This window comes from Macrobrachium nipponense, chromosome 5, assembly GCF_015104395.2.
Source record: "Macrobrachium nipponense isolate FS-2020 chromosome 5, ASM1510439v2, whole genome shotgun sequence".
In the NCBI taxonomy this organism is placed as follows: domain Eukaryota; kingdom Metazoa; phylum Arthropoda; class Malacostraca; order Decapoda; family Palaemonidae; genus Macrobrachium; species Macrobrachium nipponense.
The window spans coordinates 129,975,802-130,000,448 of NC_061107.1; the positions used below are offsets into that span (position 1 = coordinate 129,975,802).

Below are 24,647 nucleotides of genomic sequence, written 5' to 3' on the forward strand. Positions count from 1 at the left end.
CTTCTGGAGAGGGACTGAAGCTCATGAGAAGCCAGATACATTGATATCTAACCACCCAGACACTGAACGACTTACAAAGATATAGGGGAGAATCATTGCATAGGGAACTTAAGAGAAACTTTGACTGTCCAGTAACAAACCTACACACCAGAGTTTGTTACCACTCCCTACTCCCCCTTGCTAAGGAGCGAAGCATATGCTACCGAATAGAGGGTTGGTTATTTACATACCAAGTAACCAATCTATCAATATGACTACCGTACTCACCTGTATCAGACCAGTCCAGCAAATGACGTGTATTCCTCAACCCGCCCGAAGGAAGAGGGAAAGGTACAAGAGAAAGAAAGCGACCAGCCAACTCACTCATTCTCTCACCCACACAATCATCTTAGGTAAGATACAAATGTGCCCTGTTAAAGGCAATGATGAGTTACACAATCTATTGGGTAGCCACCACAGGACCTAGGGAAAACATGTCCTCAGATCTGTGGGCAACATCCTTAAGATAGAGAGGTGAACGTGGACTGGCGTAACCAAGTACCAGCGCTCAGCACTCTATGTACAGCCAAGTTCTTTTTGAAAGCCAGAGAGGGACCAATACCCCTAATGTCGTGCGCTCTAGCCTGTACAGACGTGGCGGAATCATCAAGAGTCAAGTATGCCTGTCTGATGACTTCCCATATCCAAAAAGAGATAGTATTCTTCAACACCTTTTTCTTTGTACGTCGCGTGCTAACAAATATTCTGCAGCACCCTCGCCTAAGGTGTCGTGTCCTTTTAAGATAGCAACTCAGGGCCCTGACAGGAACTCTTGAGCATCAGTGCCCACAAAGTCATTCAGTGATGGAATGGAAAAAGAGGTGAACCTATCATTGTGCACAGAGGGATTCTGGGTCTTGGCCATGAATTCTGGGACAAATTTGAAGGACGCTGACACCCCCCTGGTGTGCTTCACATCATAGCTTAGACCGTGCAGCTCCCCCAATCTCTTCCAAGATGCCAAGGCCAGGAGGAAAACCGTCCTGAGAGTTAAGTTCCTGTCAGATAAGTGACGCAAGGCTCATATGGACCCTTAGTGAAACTTCTCAGAACCAAGGAAACATCCCACGTCGGAGGCTTGAGCTCCATAGAACTCGATTGCTCAAACCCCTTGACTAGCAAGGAAAGTTCCAAGGATGAGGAGATGTTGATACCTCTAAAGCGTAACACTAAACTCAGGGCTGCCCTGTAGCCTCTAATGGCAGAAACAGACAAACGTTTCTCATCTCTGAGGAAGGTTAAAAAGCCGGCTATGTGCAGAATAGAGGTTCCGAGTGGAGAAAAACCCTGTTTATGACACCAATCACACTAGATTGCCTATTTGCCTTGGTAAACTGCAGAGGTCAACCTTCTGAGACTGCTGGACATAAGCCCTGCTCTTCTCTGAGAAAAGCCTCTCACTCGGAGGAGATACTTGATAGCCTCCAACAATGAAGAGACAGGGATTCTACCGACTGGTGGAACCTTTCTGCATGCGGCTGACACAGGAGATGCCACCAAGGGGGAATTTCCCTCGGAACCTCCGACATCAATGACGCAGATCTGGAAACCATTCCACCTGAGGCCACAGAGAGGCTACCAAAGTCATCCTGAGACCATGCAAACTCATCAGCCTATTCAGGACTTGATGGATCAAACAAAATGGAGGGAAGGCATACACCTCCAGGTTGTCCCAGGGATGTTGGAATGCGTCCTCTGCTAATGCTAAAGGATCTGGAACCACTGAACGGAATATCTCCAGTTTCTTGTTGAACTGGGTCACAAAAAGGTCCAGCATGGGTCTCCCCCAAACCTGAAAGAGCTTGTCTGCTACTACCTGATGAAGGGACCACTCTGTGCCTAGGATTTGATCCCGATGACTGAGTTTGTCTGTGACCACATTCCATTTTCCTGGGATATACCAGGCTGAGAGCTCTACCGAATTGCTGACCGCCTACTGGTGAACCTCAACAGTCTAGGCATGAAGTTGATGTGAAACCAGGTCTCACTGCTTGTTCACATAGGTGACCACACTGGTGTTGTCCGACATAAGAACAACAGAATGACCCTCTACTTTCTCCCAAAACTCCTTCAGACCCAGGAAGGCCGCCTTCAACTCCAAGACGTTGATATGCTGCTGTTTGTCCCCCAAACTTCAAACACCTGAGGCAATGACGCTGCCTAAATGAGGCCCCAAACCTGTGAGGGAGCCGTCTGAAAACAGAAGGAAGTCCGGAGGGAGAGAACGCAGAGGAACACCCTTCAAAAGATTTCGGTTGTCCACCCACCAACAAAGGTCTTTTCTCACTTCCAGAGACAGAGGAACCTTTAACAGGGGTGAGTCCCCTGCCGGAAACCAGAATTCCCCCAGCCTCCATTGTAGAGACCGAAGATGAAGATGCCCATGAGGGACCAGCTTCTCCAGGGAAGACAAAACTCCCAGAAGAACCTGCCACTGATGAGCTGACTGATGTAGTTCCAACAGGAAGTTGCGCGTCACCACTTGCAACTTCTCCAACCTCTGATCTGACAGGAAAACTCTTGCAACTGCCGTATCGATGACCATGCCCAGGTAGAGAATCTTTTGACTGGGTATGAGGTTTGAATTTTCCTGGTTGACCGTGATGCCCAGTTCCAGACAAAACTGAAGCAGATGATCTCTATCCTGCAGCAGCTTCTTCCTGGAACCTGCCAAGACCAACCAATCGTCGAGGTATCTCAGCAAACGGATCCCCTAAGCATGGGCCCAACTTGAGAGAAGACCCTTGTGAACACTTAGGGGCTGTGGTCAGCCCAAAGCACAGGACTTTGAACTCGAAGACCTTGTCTCCAAGAGAGAAGCGAAGGAACTTCCTGGATGATGGATGAATAGGAATCTGGAAGTATGTGTCCCTCAAGTCTATCGACTGCATGAAGTCACCTTCCCTAACAGCTGCCTACACTGAACACGGGGTCTCCATCTTGAACATTGTCTTCCTCATGAAGTGATTCAAGGTGGATAAGTCAATCAGAGGTCTCCAACCTCTCAACGCATTGGGCACCAAGAAGATGTGACTGTAAAACCCCGAAGACGGACGCACCACTTCCTCTATCGCATCCTTGTCCAGCATCTTCTGCACTTTCTCCCAGAGAGCCAAAAACTTCATAGAATCTGGAGGATACACCCTCCTGAGGAGCGGCTTGTCCGAGAGAGGGGGAGAGGAGTCGAATGGCAGTAGGTACCCCACCCAAAGGACATCTACTATCCACTTCTCCGCCCCAATAACTCTGCCACTTGGCCCAATGGCCCACCGGGCATCCCACCCCATGGCACAGGAGAGGGAGAGGCGGCTAACCTACCGACAACCCCCTTTACCTCTGCCCCTGGGGGCCCTTCTCGGCCTAAAGGAACGGGAGCGAAAGGTACATTGGTCCTCTCACCTAGGCTGGGACGAACTGGGAGGCCCTGCCGGAACCAAACTCCTTCACGACCTACCAGGCGACGACATTCGCAACTGCTGCTGGGTAGGGGGAGGAGAAGGAGCCGGATGTCTCCGAGGACAAGACTCTGACTTAAACACAGCCTGGTGCACTAAACTGTCCTTGGTGTCAGCCCGGTGCCGGTCTATCGCATCCTCCAGCTCAGTCTGAGGGAACAGAAATTGCGATTCCAAAAGATCTTCATTCCTCAATGCCAGCAAGGACTCAGGGTCAACTGATCTTTCCATCCTGGATAAAGTCGTGTCTCTTCTAATCAGAAGGTTAGCCCATAAATTAATACTGAGGTGAGCAAGATACAAAAATGCCTTGTCTCCAGACTGCAACATACTGGCAAGAGAGAAAGCACTTACCAACCCTTCTGGGGGACCTGTCAGAAGCTATCTTAGCAATGACCACCGACCAGAAGTCCAGCCAAGAAACCATTTGCAACATGGAGGCTGCTGTAGACTCCAACCCTGAGGCATCCTGTGGAGACAAGGACAGAGCCACCAACCTCACCCGCTCCAAAAGTCAATCCTGGCTTCAGACGAATGACGTCTGGGTTAAGATGATGTGACATCAAATATGCAGTTACAAGGAGTTACAAGGATTAGGATGTCTCAAAGACTTGTTAGTCCATCCGAGGAGACATCGTGTGCTCACTTATCTGTAGGAGCAGGTTTTACTGTGCATTCACAGTGTTCTAATGATTTTGTCTAACTTTCTTTTAAACTCGCTCTACACTGTTCCTGTTTAACAACTTCTGGTGGCAGTTTATTCCACGTCTCATACCTTGTATGTAAAGAAGTTCCTGGGATGTGTTGTATCTCTTCAGTTCTAGTTTCCATCCATTATTTCTTGTCTGGTTTTTGTTTAATGTAAATAGGTTACTGTCTACTTCTGTTATGCCTTTCAATATTTTAAATGTTTCTATTTTCCTCACAATCTTCGTGTTTCTAAGCCACACATGTTCAAACTCTCTAGTCGTCTTCGGTAACCTATTTGCCTGATGGAAGGCATTAACCTTGTGGCTCTTGCTTGTACTCCTTCTAATCTATTTATGTCTTTTCTTAGTGTTGGTGACCAAAATTGTACTGCATATTCAAGATGGGGGTCTAAATATTGATGTGTAGAGCTGCAGCAGTTTCCTTGTTTTTGTATTTGAGCTGCCTCTTTATGTCCCACTAGTTTCTGTGCTTTCTTTTCTGCTTTTATGCACTGTTTTGTGGATTTCAAGTCCTTGACAATAATGACTCCAAAGTACTCCTCTTGCTCTACACTAGTTATGCCATTCCCAAGCAGCATGTAGCTGGCATGAGAGTTGTTTGTTCTTATTTGTAACACTTTAAACTTATCAACGTTAAAAGGCATTTGCCATTTTTTTTACCACTCTCCTATTTTCATTAGATCATTTCTTGAACTTTCCACTGCATTTGGGTCTGCTGTAGTAGTTACACCTAGTTTGGTGTCATCTGCAAATTTGGCTATCCTGCTAGTTAAGCCTACATCGATGTCATTAAGGTAAATAAAAAACAAGAGGGTCAAGGACAGAACTTTGGGGAACCCCGCTTGTTACATCTGCCCATTCTGATTCTTCACCATTTATTATGACTCTCTGTTTTCTATAAGTTAGCCAGTCTTCGACCCAGTCTGCTGTTTCTCCTACAATTCCTAAAGCTCTAACTTTTGTCATCAGTTTCTTGTGTCGGACTTTGTCAAAGCCCTTTTGGAAATCTAAGTAGTGTATATCTAATGCTCTAGTACTGTTGTAAATACCTAGCATGATATGGAAAAGCTCCAAGAGGTTTGATAGGCAGGATCTGTTTTGTCTGAAACCGTGTTGGCTGTTTAACAATAAGTTGTTTCTATCTATGTGATCCACAATATGATATACAATTATGGACTTAAAAATCTTGCAAACGACCAATGTTAGGCAGATTGGTCTATAATTTCCCAGCTCTTCTTTTGGACCTTTTTGTAAACTGGGGGCACATCCATTTTCCATCCTTTTGGTCCCTTTCTTTGTCCAGCACTTTCCCTGTAGTTTATATATATAGGTGAGGCACTATCCCCTCTTTTAGCTCTTTAATTTCTCTTGGATGAATCCCGTCCAGGCCAGGAGATTTCAACTTGTTGAGTTTGTCTATTTTGTTTTTAATGTCCTCTTCTATAAATATTATTTTGTCCAGTGGTTTCTGCCCCTTCATATTTAATAGCAGGTTCCGGTATTGAGGTAGTGTCTTCAGTTCTGTATACACTGGTGGAAAACTTATTCAATAACTCTGCTTTTTCTAAGTCTGAGTTGTCCCTTAGGGGACCTATGCTATTTTTCATTGGTTTCCTACTAGTATTAACATGTGCAAAGAATTCTTTTGGGTTTTCTTTACAAACTGATGCAACTCTCTTATCCTCATTTATCTTTGCATCTCTTTCTAATTTGCCCACCAATCTACAGAATTCTTTATGCCTGTTTGGTTCTATTGGTGTTGGGTGTGGGTTCACTGATTTGTGCAATCCGTCTCTTTCTCTTATCTTATTCTTAACTTCCGTGTTGAACCACTTTGGTTGAGGGTTGCCATTTGTTAGTATTTGCCTTAATGGTATACATACATCTAGAGTGTTTTTCTATGTATTCCTCATGAAAGCCTTCCCAGTGCTTATCTATGCCTATGTTCTCATCGTACTCTAGATTTTTAACATACTCCTTTAGTTTATTTAGGTCTTGTCGACGGTAGTCAAATCTCATTAATATCTTCTCTCTTTTTATGTTGAACATTAATTTGAAATGAGATCATTTTATGGTCGCTTTTGCCTTATTTGCACCTACTGAAAGGTCAGATACTAGATTATCTTCCGTTGATAGGACGATGTCTAGTATGTTGTTTCCTCTAGTGGGTTTGTCAACCCATTTGTGGAGGAATTCATTTTTTACAAAATCTAAAAGTCTCTTTCCTCTAACATTTGATGCAGCGGTCATTGTCCTAATGTACTGCTTCATTGAAATCTCCCATTATTATGCAGTTTGTTGTTTATCTATTGTCCTAGTAGTGCATACAGCTCCTCATTGGACATTTGTGATTGGTGGGGAGGTCTGTACACTAGTATTAGAGTTATCTTCCTCTCTAGACTTTTTTTTATTGAGTCTATCTTTTTTGAATAATTTATATCTAGCTATCTGGTACTCTCCTATGAAGTCTCTTGTTGCCTATGGTATCCATTTTTCTGTGATACCTATTATGCGATACCTATTATGTCTAATTCCTCACTTGCTACCAATGCTTTGAAGCTATCTACTTTGTCCCGAATTGATTGTGCATTAAACTGTGCCACTCTGAGGGACTTTTCTATCTTCTCTTTTGTCCTCGGTGGCTTTATTAGTTCCCTTACTGTCACTGTTGCCTGCAGTGCTACTATTAGCCAGCTTCTCGGAGCTTTCCAATTTCTTAACTTGAAAGTTCAGTTCATTGAGGTGTTTCAAGAGGTTTTCCTATTAGCTTTGCTCCTTCCGAATTCAAGTGAGTTCCATCTCTTTTATATAGTTTTTTTATTCCCTGTAAATCTGTTCCAAAAGTTTATAAACCTAACACCTTTTTCTTGGCATATCAGTTCCCGTCTGTCATTGATTTCAATTGCCTTGCTAAGGGAGTAATGGCTTCCACTGGTTCTGGGCAAAAGTCTTTTAAGAATACCGTTATCAGTTTTCTCTTGGATGTTCTCTACCATTTTAGTCAGGTTAGCTACAAGGCTTTCTGTCTGGCCAGTTCCTCCGTCTTTTAGAAACAAGTCATTTCCTCCTCCCTGCACTTTGTCTATTATGTACCTTAATTTTTTTTACTGCCTCAGCTATCTCCTTTGCTCCTGCACCTGGGTAAGAATTTACTTTTCTCTTACTTCTGTTTTTGGCGACAAAATTTAAGCCCTGCTCTTTTACTAACAAGTCTCCAATTAAGATTGTTTCCTCTTCTGCTTCTGAGAGCACAGCAAATCTATTCGTTGTGTCGATTCCTTTTGGGGGACAAATATGTGTTTTCTGGTGGCCATCACTCTTCTACCAATAGCTCTCTTGAATTCATCATTTTTATTATTGTAAGCTTCTTTCTTTGTACCAGTCTAGTCCTTGTTTTTGTTTCATTTCTGGTTCTAGTCTTAAGCAATTGTTTTCTAATCTCCACTATACTATCTCCATTTTCTACTGTCATTGTTCAATTCCTTTTTTTCTTTCTTAAGGTTTGTAACTTCTTTTTGTAGGTCTCCAATTTCCTTTTCCATCCTGGCTTCTCTTCTCTTGCCTTCAAGTTTGTCCTTTGTCAACTCCTTTAGCTCCTTTGCTAATTCTTCTACTTCCCTCTTCAGTTTAGCTATCTCTTGTTCTTGTTGACAGGAGAGACAGACACTGAGACTATCTAGCTTTGATGCACATGCCTCTTTGTAGTCTATGCACCACTTGTTAACACTGCATTTTGCACATGTGTGCTTTAATTTTAACTTTTCTTGAGTCATCTTTGTCTTGGTTTCAATATTTCTACCTGTGCTTTTAATTCAGTATTCTTTCTATTGTGACCAGTTGAAAGGGAAAAAGGAAAGGGTAGTCGAGTACTCCTACAGTCACCGCATCTGCTTATCCATGGACAGTTTTCCATAGTTCGTCGCCAGGATACCTTTTATCGCTGCCACATTAACATACAGTCTCCGTTGTTAGATGATCCCAAACGTGTCACAACTCCCAACTGAGCAACACAATTAGCCTAAGCAAATTATTTTTATCCAGGAGTGAACAGCAGCATCCCAAAATTACTAAACTTCCAACAGCCATGAACAGCCAGAAACTTATGACTTGAATGCTTCTCCTCTAACCATGAAAATCCCCAAGGAATGGCCACACCAGCAGGCCCCATGGGTAGGGAGTTCCACAATCAATGTCGCAAAAGCTCATCTGGGGTTTTTAGTTGGCTAGGACTCCAACCAGGCCCAAAAGCTCCGCAACCTCAGAGCAGTTTAGCCTTCACTCACAGGGTAGTGGTTGCAGGGGTGGTCATTCATTACACGAAGGAGTGAGCTTAACGGGGTAAAACAGCAACACTCCATTTCTACATCCACAGTTGCCCCAGGATCCCTCCAATCCTGGTCTTTGGAAACCTGCAAGATGCATGAGGTAGCTGTCAGCTCCTTACACCAATCTTATGTCTAAGTTTTATATATACATTTTTTTTTATAAAAGATGTACAAGGAAGAAATCCTCACAGTCACAAGATGAAATAAATCAGAGAGAGTGGGATGGCAAGATGGTAGAAAGATGGTTTGAACGGAAGTAAAGTAGAAGATTTAAAAGAGGTCACAGCTCAGGGCTGAAGGGAAGCTGCAAAAAACCCTCAAGTATTGCCTACATTGCACCGCAAAAATTGCACTGCAGGCATTACTCCCCCTATAGACTTTGTAGGATAGTACTTCCTATGCCCTGTGAGAGGCGGTCAAAGCAACTTGGCAAAGCCCCTAGTGCAAAGCGAACCATCCCGATCTGAAACAGGAGTTAACCTTGTGCAAGACCGACTGGACATGCCCCAACAAGGGAAGTTGAAACTATGACTTGGAATCCTACGTAGCTCCCAGCAAGGCTTCCAAGCAGGAAGGAGTGAAATTGTTGAACCAACGAATGAGGTCGACAACTTCTGTAAAGGAAGACAAAAACTCTTGCATGTCTCCTTCCTCCTGCTCTGGCAACAGAGACTGACGACGATAAGGATGTGCAGGCTTATCTAAAGCGCCTTCCTCATGTAAATTAACAGAAGAACCAGCAGCCAAACAGCCCAAAACACCAACTAACCTGTCTGGGCTGGATCCAAGCGCCAACTCCTGCGACAAACCAACCACAACACTAGGGACATCACTATGCATTCTCCCAACAGATGACTCTCTAACATGGCCGCGTACGAGCACGTGCGGGGCAGACGTATGAAAGTGTGTTGGTTAGGAATCTTAAACATTCCAGATAGAATGAGAATCCCTCAGAGTCAAACTCCTGGAAGTACCATGGAGAGGGGCAGGCAAGCATTCCTGCTGCAACAACTCCCCATTCACAACCTTCAACCTCTTGACAGGCGCCTTGAGATCCTTATGGTCATGAAAAGGCCCTGGAGAAGGAGAAGCGGAGGCACCTGCAACATGTGCACAAACGTGGGAAGTTGCAAAAAGCTCGCGACTCGATGCAGAGGACATAGTAGCCACTGCAGATCGCACAGGGGAAGAAACACTAACACTCTCCAAAACCAACACTCGCAGGAACACGGGCGTGTTACTCCTCACTCGCAGATGAAGAAAGGGCAAAGTCCTTAGCCTTCTAAAGCTTGACACGCCGACATGGCGGAGATGGGGGAGGAGTAGAAGAAGACAGCACTGGCTCTTTACACAATCTCTTCGCAGGAGGCAGGGGCGACGTAACACGCTTGCTTCCAGTACTCCCAGCCGACATGACAGCAAACTTATCTTCTAAAACAGAGTCCAATCTCTTAAGAACTGCCTGGCATAAAGCCTCAGATGGATCAGCAAGAGAAGGGGCTGATGACATGGAAGGGAGATGCAGTGAACTGGATGGCAGAAATGATGTCATGGCAGCAAACGATGGCGACACAGATGAGCGAGGCAGCGCAGCAGAGAAAACTGGGAGTGACGTCAACGATGGAAGTGACGTCATAAGCAGCAATGACGTTTCGGCTTCTCCTTGATCCAAACGGGAAGTAGATGCCACTGGTGGAGGGATACAAAATGACTGACCCCGTGACACCCTTAGTAGGGCTGACGCCACGGCTTCCCTCTGACTCGAAGAAGCGACAATCGTCACTGGCGGAGCAATACAATATGGCTGACCTTGGCTACCAATGAAGACGAGACCAGGAGTAGGGGGGAGGGCCTGGACAGCATGAGGATGGGGGTAGCGACCATCCAAAAAGTGTGTGAGCAAACCCTCCAAGGAGGGTGGACCCCATATCCCAAGCGTCCCCCCAAAAGCGCCTACACTTTGGAGGCCTTTTGACTCTGAAATAAAACACATTAATGAAAAAGCCTCCCTCTCGGGAATCAAATTAACTCCCGAGGAAGAGGGGGCGACAATACATAAATCAGCCTGAAGGCCACCCGATATTTCCAACGAATCGATGGAAGAAAAGGAAGGGGACAAAGGCACAGTACTAGCATGGGGTGTGACAGTGGCAGGAGACAAAGCATCGGGAAGAGGAGAAGAAATTATTATTAATATAATGAAGGATTAGTTTATCCAGACCTCTGAGCCTAACAACGGCTCTGGAGAAGAAAAACCCTTCCACAAAGCAACGGCTCTGGAGAAGAAAAACCCTCCCACAAAGGAAGAGTAGAAAATCTACCATGCTCCCTCTTAATATAAAATAACTTCCACTGCTCTCTAGGCCATGCACAGCATTCTGTGAAGGGATTCGTTATTGTACAAACATTAGAACAGCACCTACTACAAGTGACGTGTGGATCTGTTGCAGCCGAAGCCAAAAAACGAGAACACCACAACCCTGGAGTTCCAGGGCACACACGTTGACGAGGACGAGAATGAGCAGAAGCCATAATAACAGCATACACACACACACATATACAAGCAAAAACGGGCAATGAACCGGGTAAATGTTGAGAGAGGTCAACCATAACTCTCGTCCTTGACCACTCTTCACCCGATACACACCCGCATTGCCAGATCTCACAAGATTCCTTGCTTTCATCTGCGATTTAACCGGATCCAGCTAGGCAGTAGAAATTATCCTATTGTTAAGATTGAAGGTTTTTTCGCATATGAACAAATGGAAAGTTTTAAAATTATCTACATTACTTCATAGGGTAAAAATGCATTACAATATAATGAGTCATTCAATGTAAGATACTTAGAACTACACTATACATACTGTAGTACATACCTGTGACCAATCAGGTTTGCAAATGTCCACAAAGTGAGGTCTTAAACGGCCAACAGTGTACTTGGCTATATCTGTTGTTAACTGTGAACAAGCACATCCAAACAGAAAAGTTCCAACTGAACAATATGCTGCCCAAAACCATGAGTGCAGGTTTCGCCCAAAGACCTTCACTGGTTTCCCAACACTTTCCCGACGTGTCCTTGACCATTCTAAAAGACTTATCTGTGTGCATATAAAGACTACACATTATAAATTGGTATTTGTGAATTTTACTAATCTGAGGCACAGTAATAATACTCACGAAAGTGCTTTGTAATACAGGTACAGTAATATAAAAAAATGAAAATAAAACACTGCCATAATTTACTATTAGTACTCCCACTACTGTGGAGCATATGTGAGCTATAATGAACATAGCATAAGCATTTGTATATTTCTGAGTCCAATATTCTCTTGAACTGATAAAAGGATTGAAAGTCACACTAAAATAACCTTGTCATTACAATTTCACAGATGTAATTAAAATGAAATTCATTAAAACTACACATATCAATTCACTATACAGTTGTTAAAAAGTTAAAAACTTTAAATCTGGATGGAGTTCCTCCTCACTGTTTATGTTAGAAATAAAAAAAATTATTTTTAACTTAAACAATGAGAAGGGACACCGTTCAGGCGTTCTTCTCTGTTTGTTAAAGTTTTTAATTTTTACCAGTAATACAACTTTAATTTACAAAATCTAATGGATATCAAATACAACTGAATGCTCTTTTAAAATATATTAATAAAGCCAGTAGATACCTATATGCTTTCCATACAAAAAGTTGAATGATCAGAGATCAAGTTTACAATTAGCAAACTACTGTGCAGGGTTCTGTTTGATCTCATTTTCACCAACCTCATAAAAAGCTGAGGAGGCTGAATTATGTAATTATGTAGGTCCTTTCTTAAAGCTCAACATTCAACATTTTAGTTAAAATCTTTCTACACGAGTATATAGCATTCAAACCTTACTTCAATCTGGCATGGGTAATACAAGTATATTGTCTAATGTACTATATAAATATACAAAACACAAATCAATACAATATATTTAAGAAGAAACAATTCAAGATAATAACAATGGTAATATGGTGGAGGTCCCTAAGTCCATTATTTATGAGGAAAATTGGGTGCCATGTCATTAAAAAAAAAAGCCAATAGGTGGTCAATAAAACACTCATTAAAAAACTGAAGAGACACATAATATATTAACTGTTATGGAGCAGCAGGGATCTTTTGATCCCTAATAAATGGATATGAAACTCTCCAGCTCAGCTCATATGATTACTGTTACTTTGCACCAATATTTGAATGAATCTTGCACAAAATGGGTCCTATCACTTGAATGGGCCATGAATATATATCGCAACACTTAAGGCAACATTCACAACTCAGCTCAGGATATAGGGATATCAGTGTGAGTTGAGATTTCATAGGGGAATGCACTCTCCCCATGCAAGAACATCTTATATAGATTTGCCATAAAGATATGTATTCAGGGATTGCTGTTGGTTTTAATTCTTATCATTTATGATAGTATGGCAGTTGTAATTGTAATTAATACAAAAACAATTAGAACGTTTATAACTCATTAAAAGGACATCTCCCCATCCCAGTACATTAAATATTTTACCATAAATACACTCTGGGATTCTTATATGTTAGCTATAATTGTGACTTTACAAAATAAAATAAAACTAGAAGGGACACATAAACTCACTAAATTAGTATATTTTTACAAGTGTCATGGAAAAGAAGCCCCACAGGGTTAAAAATAACTTACAATTTCCTGTGGAAGGTACAGAAATTTTTTTTTTTAATTTATCTTATACCATGCGCATTTGCATACCACCCTCTTTCCAGTGATTTTTTTTTTTAAATTGGCCGACCATAAAGTTTGTAGTATTGTTAATGTATATTCAGTCCAGCCTGTAAGAGTTAATACATACATGTACTACTAAATCACTAGAGAAGTGTTTTTGACCAAGCTTAGGCTAGCCTATGGTGTGGGGTACCATCTTACATTTGGCTAACTTATACTTTCCTTGCTACCACAGTACATACTGCTAGAAATTCCAAAACTATTCCACCCATTAGCTAACAATACAATCTTTTTAAAACTGTTTAATGCTGTACTTATCTTTTTAAAACTGTGTAATGCTGTACTTAAGTTAATCATGAATAAACTTAGAATACCAAATATCAATATTCAAGTACCTTAACCAAGAAACAATTATGTACATGTTCAGGTAAGCCATTATGGTACAAACAAAAAAAGTGCAATAGTCTGGATGTCAACCCAAGTTCCCCAACAGAGGCGCAGGAGAGGCGACATGGGCACAGGACCTTTGTGAACTTCATTGAAGAGTGTGGTGAGAATGGACCTAACAAATTCAGGACACTTGTAAATTGTATGTCTCATACAGTGTTTGAATATATTGAAGAGTGTACAAACTTTGATTCAGCTATAACTATACTAGAAAGACTGTATCTGAAAACACCAAACGATATTTGTGCTAAGCATTTACCTGCAACAAGGCGACAGAAGCCAGGTGAATCACTTGATGAATTCTTGAGAGAATTAAGGAAGTTAGCCCTCTTGTGCTTACGGGGGTTCCTATAATGCTACCCGGTACGCGACTTATGCCGTGGAGAGAAAAGTGGGGCTCGCAAGGAAAAGTTTTTTTTGTAAAAATCGATATATCCAAAATATAACTGATATGCACTTCTGGTTTAATTTATGATGTCGGCAAATGATTGAATTTTCCATAAAGCAATCAGAAAATCATTGCATGGCTTATAAATAATAAAAAAAAAGGTGATGAAGGTGAAATTTTGAAGGAAAATTGTAGACATTTTTTGGAAATATTCATGAAAAATAAAATAATTAGGTTTGGGAAGTTTATTTTATACATATATTGGTGGAAATTTCCTATAGAAGGCACAAAAAAAGAAATATGTATTGTTAGAAAAATTTTTGATATTTTTACATTTTGCTGTGCAGCAAGATGAAGTACAAAGAATGGGCGTTTGAGTGATTTATAATACGTGCACATTGAAGTTATTCATAGATGCACAATCAGGTATACACAAAATTATCTACACATGCATAAATTCTGGCATATATATATACATACATACATACATACATATATATATATATATATACATATATACACACAGTGAGCTCCCCGGATTCGCGTTCTCCGGATTCGCAGATTTCTCTCTGGACCATATCTACCCATTATCTGCAAGGGATTCGCCTATTCGCGGGGTTTTCCAACGACAAATAATCACTAATTAGTGTATTTTTATGTTATTTTCATGCCGAAATACATTTTTATGATACAAAAATGATTTACTAATTTTAAAATATTAATATTAATCAATACTGTATTAGTAAGTTTAATAAGATTAAATGATATCACAAAGAATGAAGGAAATCCCAGCCCAGTCTTCATGCATCTTTCTTTCCAACTCCAGGTCGCAAGCTGAGGTCCAACAGCTGTCAAATATATCAAGTAATGTGACAGGAGGGGAGGGAATGTGTGCTCTCTCTCTCTCTCTCTCTCTCTCTCTCTCTCTCTCTCTCTCTCATCTCTCTCTCTCTCTCTCTCTTTACTGAGATGAGAGACTTTTATGGTACACGTATGTATAATACTTTTATGATTATTTTCAAATTATATTAATAATAATAATAATAATAATAATAATAATAATAATAATAATAATAACAGTAATTACAAAAATCATATGTGAAAGTATTTTACAGAAATACTACAATAATCATTCTATTTCTCTCTCTCTCTCTCTCTCGCTTTCTCTCTCTTACAAAGTTGTATGTTTTTTGTATGATAAATAAATGATTTACTAATTTTCAAATATCAATATTAATGTAAAATGCAATAATATCAATTCATTAAAGAAAATACCAAAGTGGATTAGCAAGATTTTAGTTTATAAATAAAAAAAATTATGTAAGAATGAAAGAAAATCCATTTTACCCCGCATCTTCTCTTTGAACTCCACGTAGCCAAGCCGAGATGGCTGGGGTCCAACAGCTGTCAAATATATCAAGTAATGTGCAGGAGGGGGAGTGTGTTGCCCACTCAGGATCATGTAAATTCTCTCTCTCTCTCTCTCTCTCTTACTGAGATGAGAGAATTTCCATGGTACATGTGTATGTTTATTGACATTTTTGCATAATAATAATAATAATAATGTAACTAATTTCAAAATTCACATGTGAGTATTTTAAAGAAATACAATAATCTATCCATTTCACTCTTTTAAATAATGATAACCCTCTCTCTCTCTCCCTCTCTCGCCACACATGACACTCATGTCACAGTGGTAACTCTCGCCCTCTGTTTGGGCTGGAAGGTGGGTGGGGGAGTAAATGTCAGTTTGATATATGAATTGTGAGGGGAAGGAGTGGTTAAGAGTTATTCTCTCTCTCTCTCTCTCTCTCTCTCTCTCTCTCTCTCTCTCTCTCTCTCTCTCTCTCTCTCTCTCTCTCTCTCCATTATTATTCTCTTTGTCTCAGAAATAATTCATAATTTCACTCTTGATGGTCAGATAATATATGATGTTGCCATCCAATGGTATCTCTCTCTCTCTCTCTGTTGTTGGCTGTAGTAATAGTAAAATGTTTAAGATTACTTTGAAATGATATTAATAATATAACCTCAAAGATTAATACAGTAATGGGTAAGTAATTTTAGGAATATTTGAAGAAGGATGTTATTTAAGGTATACATTCGGTATCTGAACTTTCAAGATAGGCAGTCATAAGCATTTTTAGTGGTGGTTTTAACTATTTGCAGGTTTAAACTATTCACAGGGGTGTCTGGTACACATCCCCTGCGAATATGAGGATCACTGCATGCATATATATATACAGTAGTGCCTCAGGATACAAAATTAACTCGTTCCGAAGCGGCCTTCGTAACCTGATTTTTTCATATCTTGTCGAAACTAAAAAGCTTGCCCTAAAGTTAAAGACGAAGGAGGGAGCAACTTCCATTTTGGCAGCAGTCGACAACTGAAATCCATCACTGGTGAATGAAGTAAGAGTTTTTTCTCTAGGTTAACTTGTTTTGACTAACTTTTGGCATTTAATCATTTATTTTTTTCTATTGTTGAAATAGGTTTTGATGAAAATGACTAGAAAAAGTGATTAACAGAGAAGCAGATTTTTGAGAGAGAGAGAGAGAGAGAGAGAGAGAGAGAGAGAGAGAGAGAGAGAGAGAGAGAGAGAATCGTTCGATCTAAACTTTTCAAGAAACTGTCATTTCATGTTGAATTTTGAATTTTTATAATTTCTTTTTAAGAAATTGTAATTTCATATCTAATTTTGAATTTTTGAGAGAGAGAGAGAGAGAGAGAGAGAGAGAGAGAGAGAGAGAGAGAGAGAGAGAGAGAATCATTTTATCTAAACTTTTCAAGAAACTGTCATTTCATGTTGAATTTTGAATTTTTATAATTTCTTTTTAAGAAATTGTAATTTCATATCAAATTTTGAATTTTCATCAGTTCTTTTTTTATCGTAGAATAAATCTATACGAAAACAAATACATAGTGAACGTGCCGGACAAAGAAAACTGAGACAGGTGCTCATAACCAAGTTTGTTAGGCCTAACAGGAGTGAAGACACACATGATCTGCCAGTACCCGAAATGGTTCACAAAGCCTTCCTTCAGCTGAAGAACTCTTCATGGAGGATGAGATAGAGGAGTTTGAAAGTTTTTTTGCAGAGGATAGGTACAGAAAATTCCATCCAAAAGGTTTTTTTTTTTAAAGGAAATGACTGTATCGTATAGTACACTTGCATCCAATGGTGGCATTGTTTAGTGTGGTAGTTTTCACCATCCTGTGTATAATTTTAAACTTTTTCAAGTTATTAAAACCTTTTTAAAGCTTTATTTATCCACAAGAACAATTTCAAATTAGAAACAATTACAGTTTAGTACACAGAAGGTATCGAAAATGGCTAGTGTAAAAAAGTTTGACTGGTAAGTTGCTGTTTGCCTTGGCCCTAATGGAATTATTCCATAAGGTAAGTGCTTCGAAATATGGGAATTTCCAATTCTGTGAGGCCATGGATCTACCAAATTCTTGCATTTATATATATATATATATATATATATATATATATATATATATATATATATATATATATATATATATATATATAATGGAAAATGATAGTCAGAAATCCAAGCGCTTTTGTCCTTTACTAAGACATTTGTCCCAAGAAGGACGAAAGTGCTTGGATTTCTGACTATCAATTTTCCCTGTGGTGTTTCACATAGTTTAATGAAAAGTCACATTCATCTACTGTGATTTTTTAAGCATAATATATATATATATATATATATATATATATATATATATATATATATATATATAGATATATATATATATATATAATATATATATATATATATATATATATATATATATATATTATATATCATTCGAGCTACAAATGTCTTTTAATATCTAATTCGCTCTACCTTGGAATTGATATAATTTCATATATGTGCCAAAGAGGAATTTTTAGTTGATAATAATTTCGTCCCCTCATGAGATCGAACCACCGTCCAGCAGATGGACAGGAACGAAATCGGGACAGACATTGACGTTAACGATTCGGCTAACAAGTGAGGCTAATAAGTTTATATCGATTCTGACCTTAAAAATCACCGTCGAACTCAGTTTTTCATAATTAGAATCGATATGAAACCCCCCCTCTACCATGTTAGCCAATTCGATCGTTTGACACACGTAGCCATATTATGAATAATTATCACATCTTCGTGATTCATAAAATCATTCAAGCTACAAGTGTCCTTTTATATCTAATTCGCTCTACCTCGGAATTGATATATTTTCATATACTATGTACCGAAGGGGAATTTTTAGTTGATAATAATTTTGTCCCCTTTTGGGATTGAACCACCGTCCAGCGGACATGAACGAAATCAGGACCGACATTGACGTTAACGATTCGGCTAACAAGTGAGGCTAATAAGTTTATATCGATTCTGACCTTAAAAATCACCGTCAAACTCAGTTTTTTCATAATTAGAATCGATATGAAACCCCCCCTCTACCATGTTAGCCAATTCGATCGTTTGACACACGTAGCCATATTATGAATAATTATCACATCTTCGTGATTCATAAAATCATTCAAGCTACAAGTGTCCTTTTATATCTAATTCGCTCTACCTCGGTATTGATATATTTTCATATACTATGTACCGAAGGGGAATTTTTAGTTGATAATAATTTTGTCCCCTTTTGGGATTGAACCACCGTCCAGCGGACATGAACGAAATCAGGACCGACATTGATGTTAACGATTCGGCTAACAAGTGAGGCTAATAAGTTTATATCGATTCTGACCTTAAAAATCACCGTCAAATTCGGTAGAGGGGGTTTCATATCGATTCTAATTACGAAAAAACCGAGTTCAACGGTGATTTGTAAGGTCAGAACCGATAAAAACTTATTAGCCTCATTGTTAGCCGAATCGTTAACATCAATGTCGGTCCTGATTACGTTCCTGTCCGCTGGACGGTAGTTCGATCCCATGAGGGGACGAAATTATTATCAACTAAAAATTCCCCTTCGGTACATTATGAAAATATATCAATTCTGAGGTAGAGAGAATTAGATATTAAAGGACATTTGTAGCTCGAATGATTTATATGAATCACGGTGATGTGATAATTATTCATAATATGGCTACGTGCGTCAAACGTTCGTATTGGCTCAAAATGGTAGAGGGGGTTTCATATCGATTCTAATTACAAAAAAACAGAGTTCGGCGGTGATTTGTAAGGTCAGAATCGATATAAACTTATTTGCCTCACTTGTTAGCCGAATCGTTAACATCAATGTCGGTCCTGATTTCATTCCTGTCCGCTGGACGGTGGTTCGATCCCATGAGGGGACAAAATTATTATCATAAAGTTTTATATATGGAATATGCAAAATTTCATGGACAATACAACAACAACCCATGGTTGTAGCTTTTATCAGTTTCGAAATATTTTCATATAAATAACGTTAAGTGCAAAAATTTCAACTTTCGGTCACTTTGACTACCGAATAGTCGAAAAACGCAATTGTAAGCCTAAAACTCTTATATTCTAGTAATATTCAATCATTTACCTTCATTTTGCAACGACTTGGAAGTCTCTAGCACAATATTTCGATTTATGGTGAATTTATGAAAAAAAAAAAAAAAAACATGTTTTTTTTTTTGTTACTGTCCGCGTGGTACACTCTTCCGAAAAAATCAGAATTTTTTTTTTTGCGATTGTCGAAATGTTTCACCATTTAAAATTAGCTACATAAAGTTTTAAAGTTTTTTTTTTTATATAGAAAATGTCGCGCAATTTCACGTAGAATACAAATAAAAATTAAGATTGAAGGTTGTAGCTTTTCTCTTTTTTCGAAATATTTGCATATAAATCACGATAAATAGAAAAAAAATCACGTTCGGTCAAATTTGACTTTACCGAAATAGTTGAAAAACGCAATTGTACGCTAAAACTCTTACAGCCTAGTAATATTCCGTCATTTTTCTTCATTTTGAAACATATTTGAAGTCTCTAGAACAATATTGTGATTTATGGTGAATTTTTAAAAAATATATTACCTTCTCTCCGCGCGCCGATTCGCGGCCGCAAGTCTCCGAAATACGTACATCGCATTATCCTAATATTTGCTCCTTTTCATATTAGCCGTTTTATAGAGTTTCATATATCAAAATTTGCGCAAATTTATGAAGAATACAATAAAAAATAAGTGAAGGTTGTAGCTTTTTCCATCTCCGAAATATGTGCATATATATATATAAAAATTTCGACATTCGTCAAATTTTAACTCGTCCGAAATGGTCAAAAATCTGCAATTTCTAATCTAAAAACTCTTACAGTATCGTAATATGAAATCATTTGTCTTAATTTTGAAACAAATTGGAAGTCTCTAGAACAATATTTAGAAACGGTGAATTTTTGAAAATAAAATTTTTTTACGTCCGCGCGTTACGAATTCGTACATCATTTTGTGATAATATTTTTCCGGTGTTGCTTTTATTGTTTTACTATGTATTATATATCAAAATGATTGCAATTTAGTGTAAAATACAACAAAAAAAAAAGTAACTCGTTAGCTTTGACTGTTTTTTGCACAGCGTGATTTAAATACAATTATCTATGAATTTTTTTTTTTTCGCTACCATATCCCGCATTATTTACATATGATAATATTATTTTTTCATTTCTGATGATTGCATACTAAACTTCAGGCAATGACAAAATAATGAGCCAAAAATGAACTCTTAATCTTTAAAACTAAGCGCACTGTGATTTTTTTAAAAAAAAAAAAAATTATTTTTTCCGCTTCCGCGCTCACTCCAAACCGGCGCCGGCATACAGGAGAGGTTTTGATTTTTAGGGCTTCGGCGTAAGAGGGTTAACAAAGATGCTTACAGTACACCATCTATACATTGCCTGTAAGTAATAATAGTGATTAATCCTCCTTCCCTGGAGAAAGTTATATAAAATTACGTACTGTTAAATGAAAAAGATGAGACTAACATATGTGAAGACTTCCAAACTGCTAACACAAAAGCTGAGCAGATTTTCTTAGCCGAGTTATGCCATAGGCACATGAGCGACGAAGATAGATAGTGCATGCCGGGCGAAAAGCAAGCACAAATGAATAGTTATTCACCTTTTCTGATTCTCCTGTCTACAAGACAAGAATATATGAATCTAAGAGCATCTGAACTGCAAGGGAGGGCTCTATATGGCTGATGAGTTTGTGGTGAAATGATTGAATGATTCTAACTACATATGAATGATATGAATTTTTCATAATAAAACTAATATTGTAATACTTACCTGAACACCGGAATTAGCCCTGGTCACTGACCAGCCTGAACTATATCCCCACAGATTTACCCACAAAATGGGTCATTTAAACTGTCAGCACTACCAACGCAGCAGGTAAAATCTAGTCAAATGAGTTACCTGTGTTACTGTTCACAACGCTGTTCCAAATACTGGCTGCCAGAGGCCTGCCTCCTCAATCGAGTCATTCACTATCAAATTGAAGTGGGGAGGAGGGTGGGAATAACTCAGGTGTTCAGGTAAGTATTACAATATTAGTTTTATTATGAAAATTTCATATTGCAATACACTCCCTGAACACCTGAATTAACCCAATAACAAAATTTAATGGTGGTGGGATCAATCTAATTCAGCCCGGCCTGTCTACAGAGAATACACGAGTAACTCATTATCAACCTACCATGTGTAAATGTGGGTCCTCACTTAGTTATCTAACTTGGTAGGTGAGGATGTCTACAAAGAAAGTACCCCAATGTCAGTGTTGAGTCTTTGGTACCTTTTGAGTCAGAAATACCTCCCATGTGGTATTCTATACTTCTCATTCATGGAGGTAAAAGCAATTTTCCTCACTTAGTTGTCTAACTCAATAGGTGAGGATGCTTGCAGAGGCAGTAGCCCAACGTCAGTGTTGAGTCTAAGGTACAGTCCGAGTCAGAATTCCCTCCCATGTGGTATTCTAGTATAACTCTTATGCATGGGGGTAAAAGCAAATTTCATCACCTAGTAGACCAACTCTGTAGGTGGGGATGCTTGCAGAGGAAGCATCCTAACTTCAATGTTGAGTCCAAAGTACTGCCTAAGGCTGAAGAACCCCCCATGTGGTATTCTATACTTCTCCTGTATGGAGGGGAAACAGTCAACGTCCCACGTCGCTATCAAGCCTCACATGTATGGAGGAGAAGTTGAGTGTGCAGGACCTTCGAGTTCTCTACTGCTCACTGACGCAGATGACTGTGCTGAAGAAGTTTAAGTTATTCCAACACGACCATCAGGATCTGCCTAACCTCAAGGACCTAAAAGAACAATACACTCAGTCTAACGCCTGACCAACAGAAACTCTTGTTCATTTAGACTACCACGGACTACCTACTTTTAACACCCTAACGATACCAACCTACATATAAAATTGAGTTGGCTGCAACAACACGACCCAGCGAGTAACCTTTCTCTTTAGAAACGGAAAATTCCTAAGGTACAGCGTCATGAAAACCCACACCGAATCTCAAGTAGCCGCCTCAAAGATTGCTGACACCAATAAATTCCTCCGGAAAGCCAAAGCAGTAGCCACCCCCAATACTTTGCGCCCTTGGACTCGAAGAACAACTTGAAGCCTCTGAAAGCAATGAAGAATCTACCGATGCTTTGAGTAATAACCTCTTGCAAGAAGAAACTGATTGCATTTTTGGAAATGGAACAAAATGGACACCTAGGGGAAACCAAATATGGTTCTCGGACACGTTAAAGTTCCTCAGTAGGTGACAAATAAACTATGAGAGCTAGAACCGGACCCCCCAGCATTTGAGATCTGTCACCTGCTATACAATCATCCAACAATACTGCTGGACTCCACTTATGGTGACCATCAGGGAGACATCTTGCTCTCTAAAAGACTGTTGCTGACCGCAAGAGGCACCCTCAACAGAACCCTCTTATGAATGCCTGGATGGTAAGGAGGCAGATGATTTAACAAGAAGTTCCCCCCTCATCTCGACAAGAACGTAGTACAGCCAGCCAAAATATTAGACTGACATGCCAACCTTATCGAAACTGAAGTGATGAGGTTATCAAACAGTTCAGGATTGGAAGGAGTATACCAACCATGTCCGAGAAAACCCCCATCAACTCAGACAACATCCACATAGAGATGGGACAAGGCCTCTGGCTGCAAAAGGTGTCTTCCACATACAAGCCTCATGATATGTAACCCCTACCAAACGAATCAACGAAGGCACCTAAGAGAGAAGAGCCTCAACAGATTCGAAGAGCGGAACTCCAACACCAGCAGAAGGGTTCCCCGCTACCTCCTAAAAATCCCTTCCGATTAGGAAACAAGGTTGAATCCAGCCTACACAACCCTATAAGTGATGCAAACCTAGAGTCATCTTCCCCCAAACCTGCCCGACTCGGCCGAAACCAGATCAGCTTACTTGCTGTTTGAGAGACAACTGGTTTAGTTGAATACAACATATCAAACACTGCTTTAATTAACTGCGTAGGTTCTTCCAGAGCCTGGACTGCAGAAAGAGAGAATGGACAAAGTCCACCATCTGTTTATACTTGCTTTCCTTTGCTGGAGAAATAAAAACCCACAACTATCACTGGATTCTCTCTTCAAAGGGTATCCTCTGTCAGTCCTGTCCGCCCGCACCGGAACAGGAAAAGGACAAAGCTGAACACCTGCAAGAGCAGCACCCAATAACCTGGAACTTACTACACCTGGGTACTCGATACCAACACCTGACATCCATGATCCCATCATATCTGAGCCAACCAATCCAGTTGTAGAACGCTATAACAAGACAACGATAAACTCCTGAGCTAGTCATACTCGACTGCGGAAACCTGCAGCCCCAGACACAATGACGTAACACCTGGACAACCACCTCCCACCCCAAGAGCCAGCCGGTCCCGGTTCCGCAAACCGTGTACAAACTAAAGACTATGACATAACCCTGAGGTAGTCTCGCTTGATTGTGCAAACCTGCACTACCCAGTGACGATGATGTAACACCTGGGCTAAACATACTTTGGCAATTGGCGATGAATGCCCACCTCTAAGAGTCAACCACACACTGTTGCGCCAATCGTGTACCAACCAAAGACGATGACATAACCTTGAGCCAGTTTTATTCGACTGTGAAACCCCACACCAGCCAGTGGCTATGACATTACACCTGGCCGACTACAAATGGGCAACTAACACCCATCCCCAAGAGTGAAGAGGCCGCAAGACACGATCCAACAGATGCTGGTTACACCAACAAAAAACCAGGACAGGAGTCTGGAGCTGAAGCTACATTGATCAAGTGACAAAAGAGAGTACTTCAGGAAACCCTGGAACCAAGGCCAAACCCACATTGAACACCTTGAAGGAGGAACAGAAATAGCCACAGGAAAAGGTTGAGAAAGAAGCAGAAGAAGGAGAGAGAGAGAGAGAGAGAGAGAGAGAGAGAGAGAGAGAGAGAGAGAGAGAGAGAGAGAGCCACACTCGGAGTAACAACTGGAGCACCTAACGCCGACATTGTACAAGGTAGAGAAAAGTAATTTG

The 24,647-nt window shown here is 40.0% G+C and overlaps 1 protein-coding gene across 4 annotated transcripts in view; it reads right to left on the reverse strand.

Moving 5' to 3' along the window:
• Positions 1–24,647, reverse strand: part of LOC135215648 (phospholipid phosphatase 1-like) — a 283,884-nt gene that overhangs the window by 68,803 nt on the left and 190,434 nt on the right. For all 4 annotated transcript variants that reach the window (XR_010314746.1, XM_064250569.1, XM_064250570.1 and 1 more), the window contains exon 3: positions 11,406–11,627. Coding sequence is in view for 3 of the 4 variants with exons in the window: in XM_064250569.1 (XP_064106639.1) it covers positions 11,406–11,627 (222 nt within the window). In the remaining variant the exon portion in view is untranslated. The remainder of the gene's footprint in view (positions 1–11,405; positions 11,628–24,647) is intronic.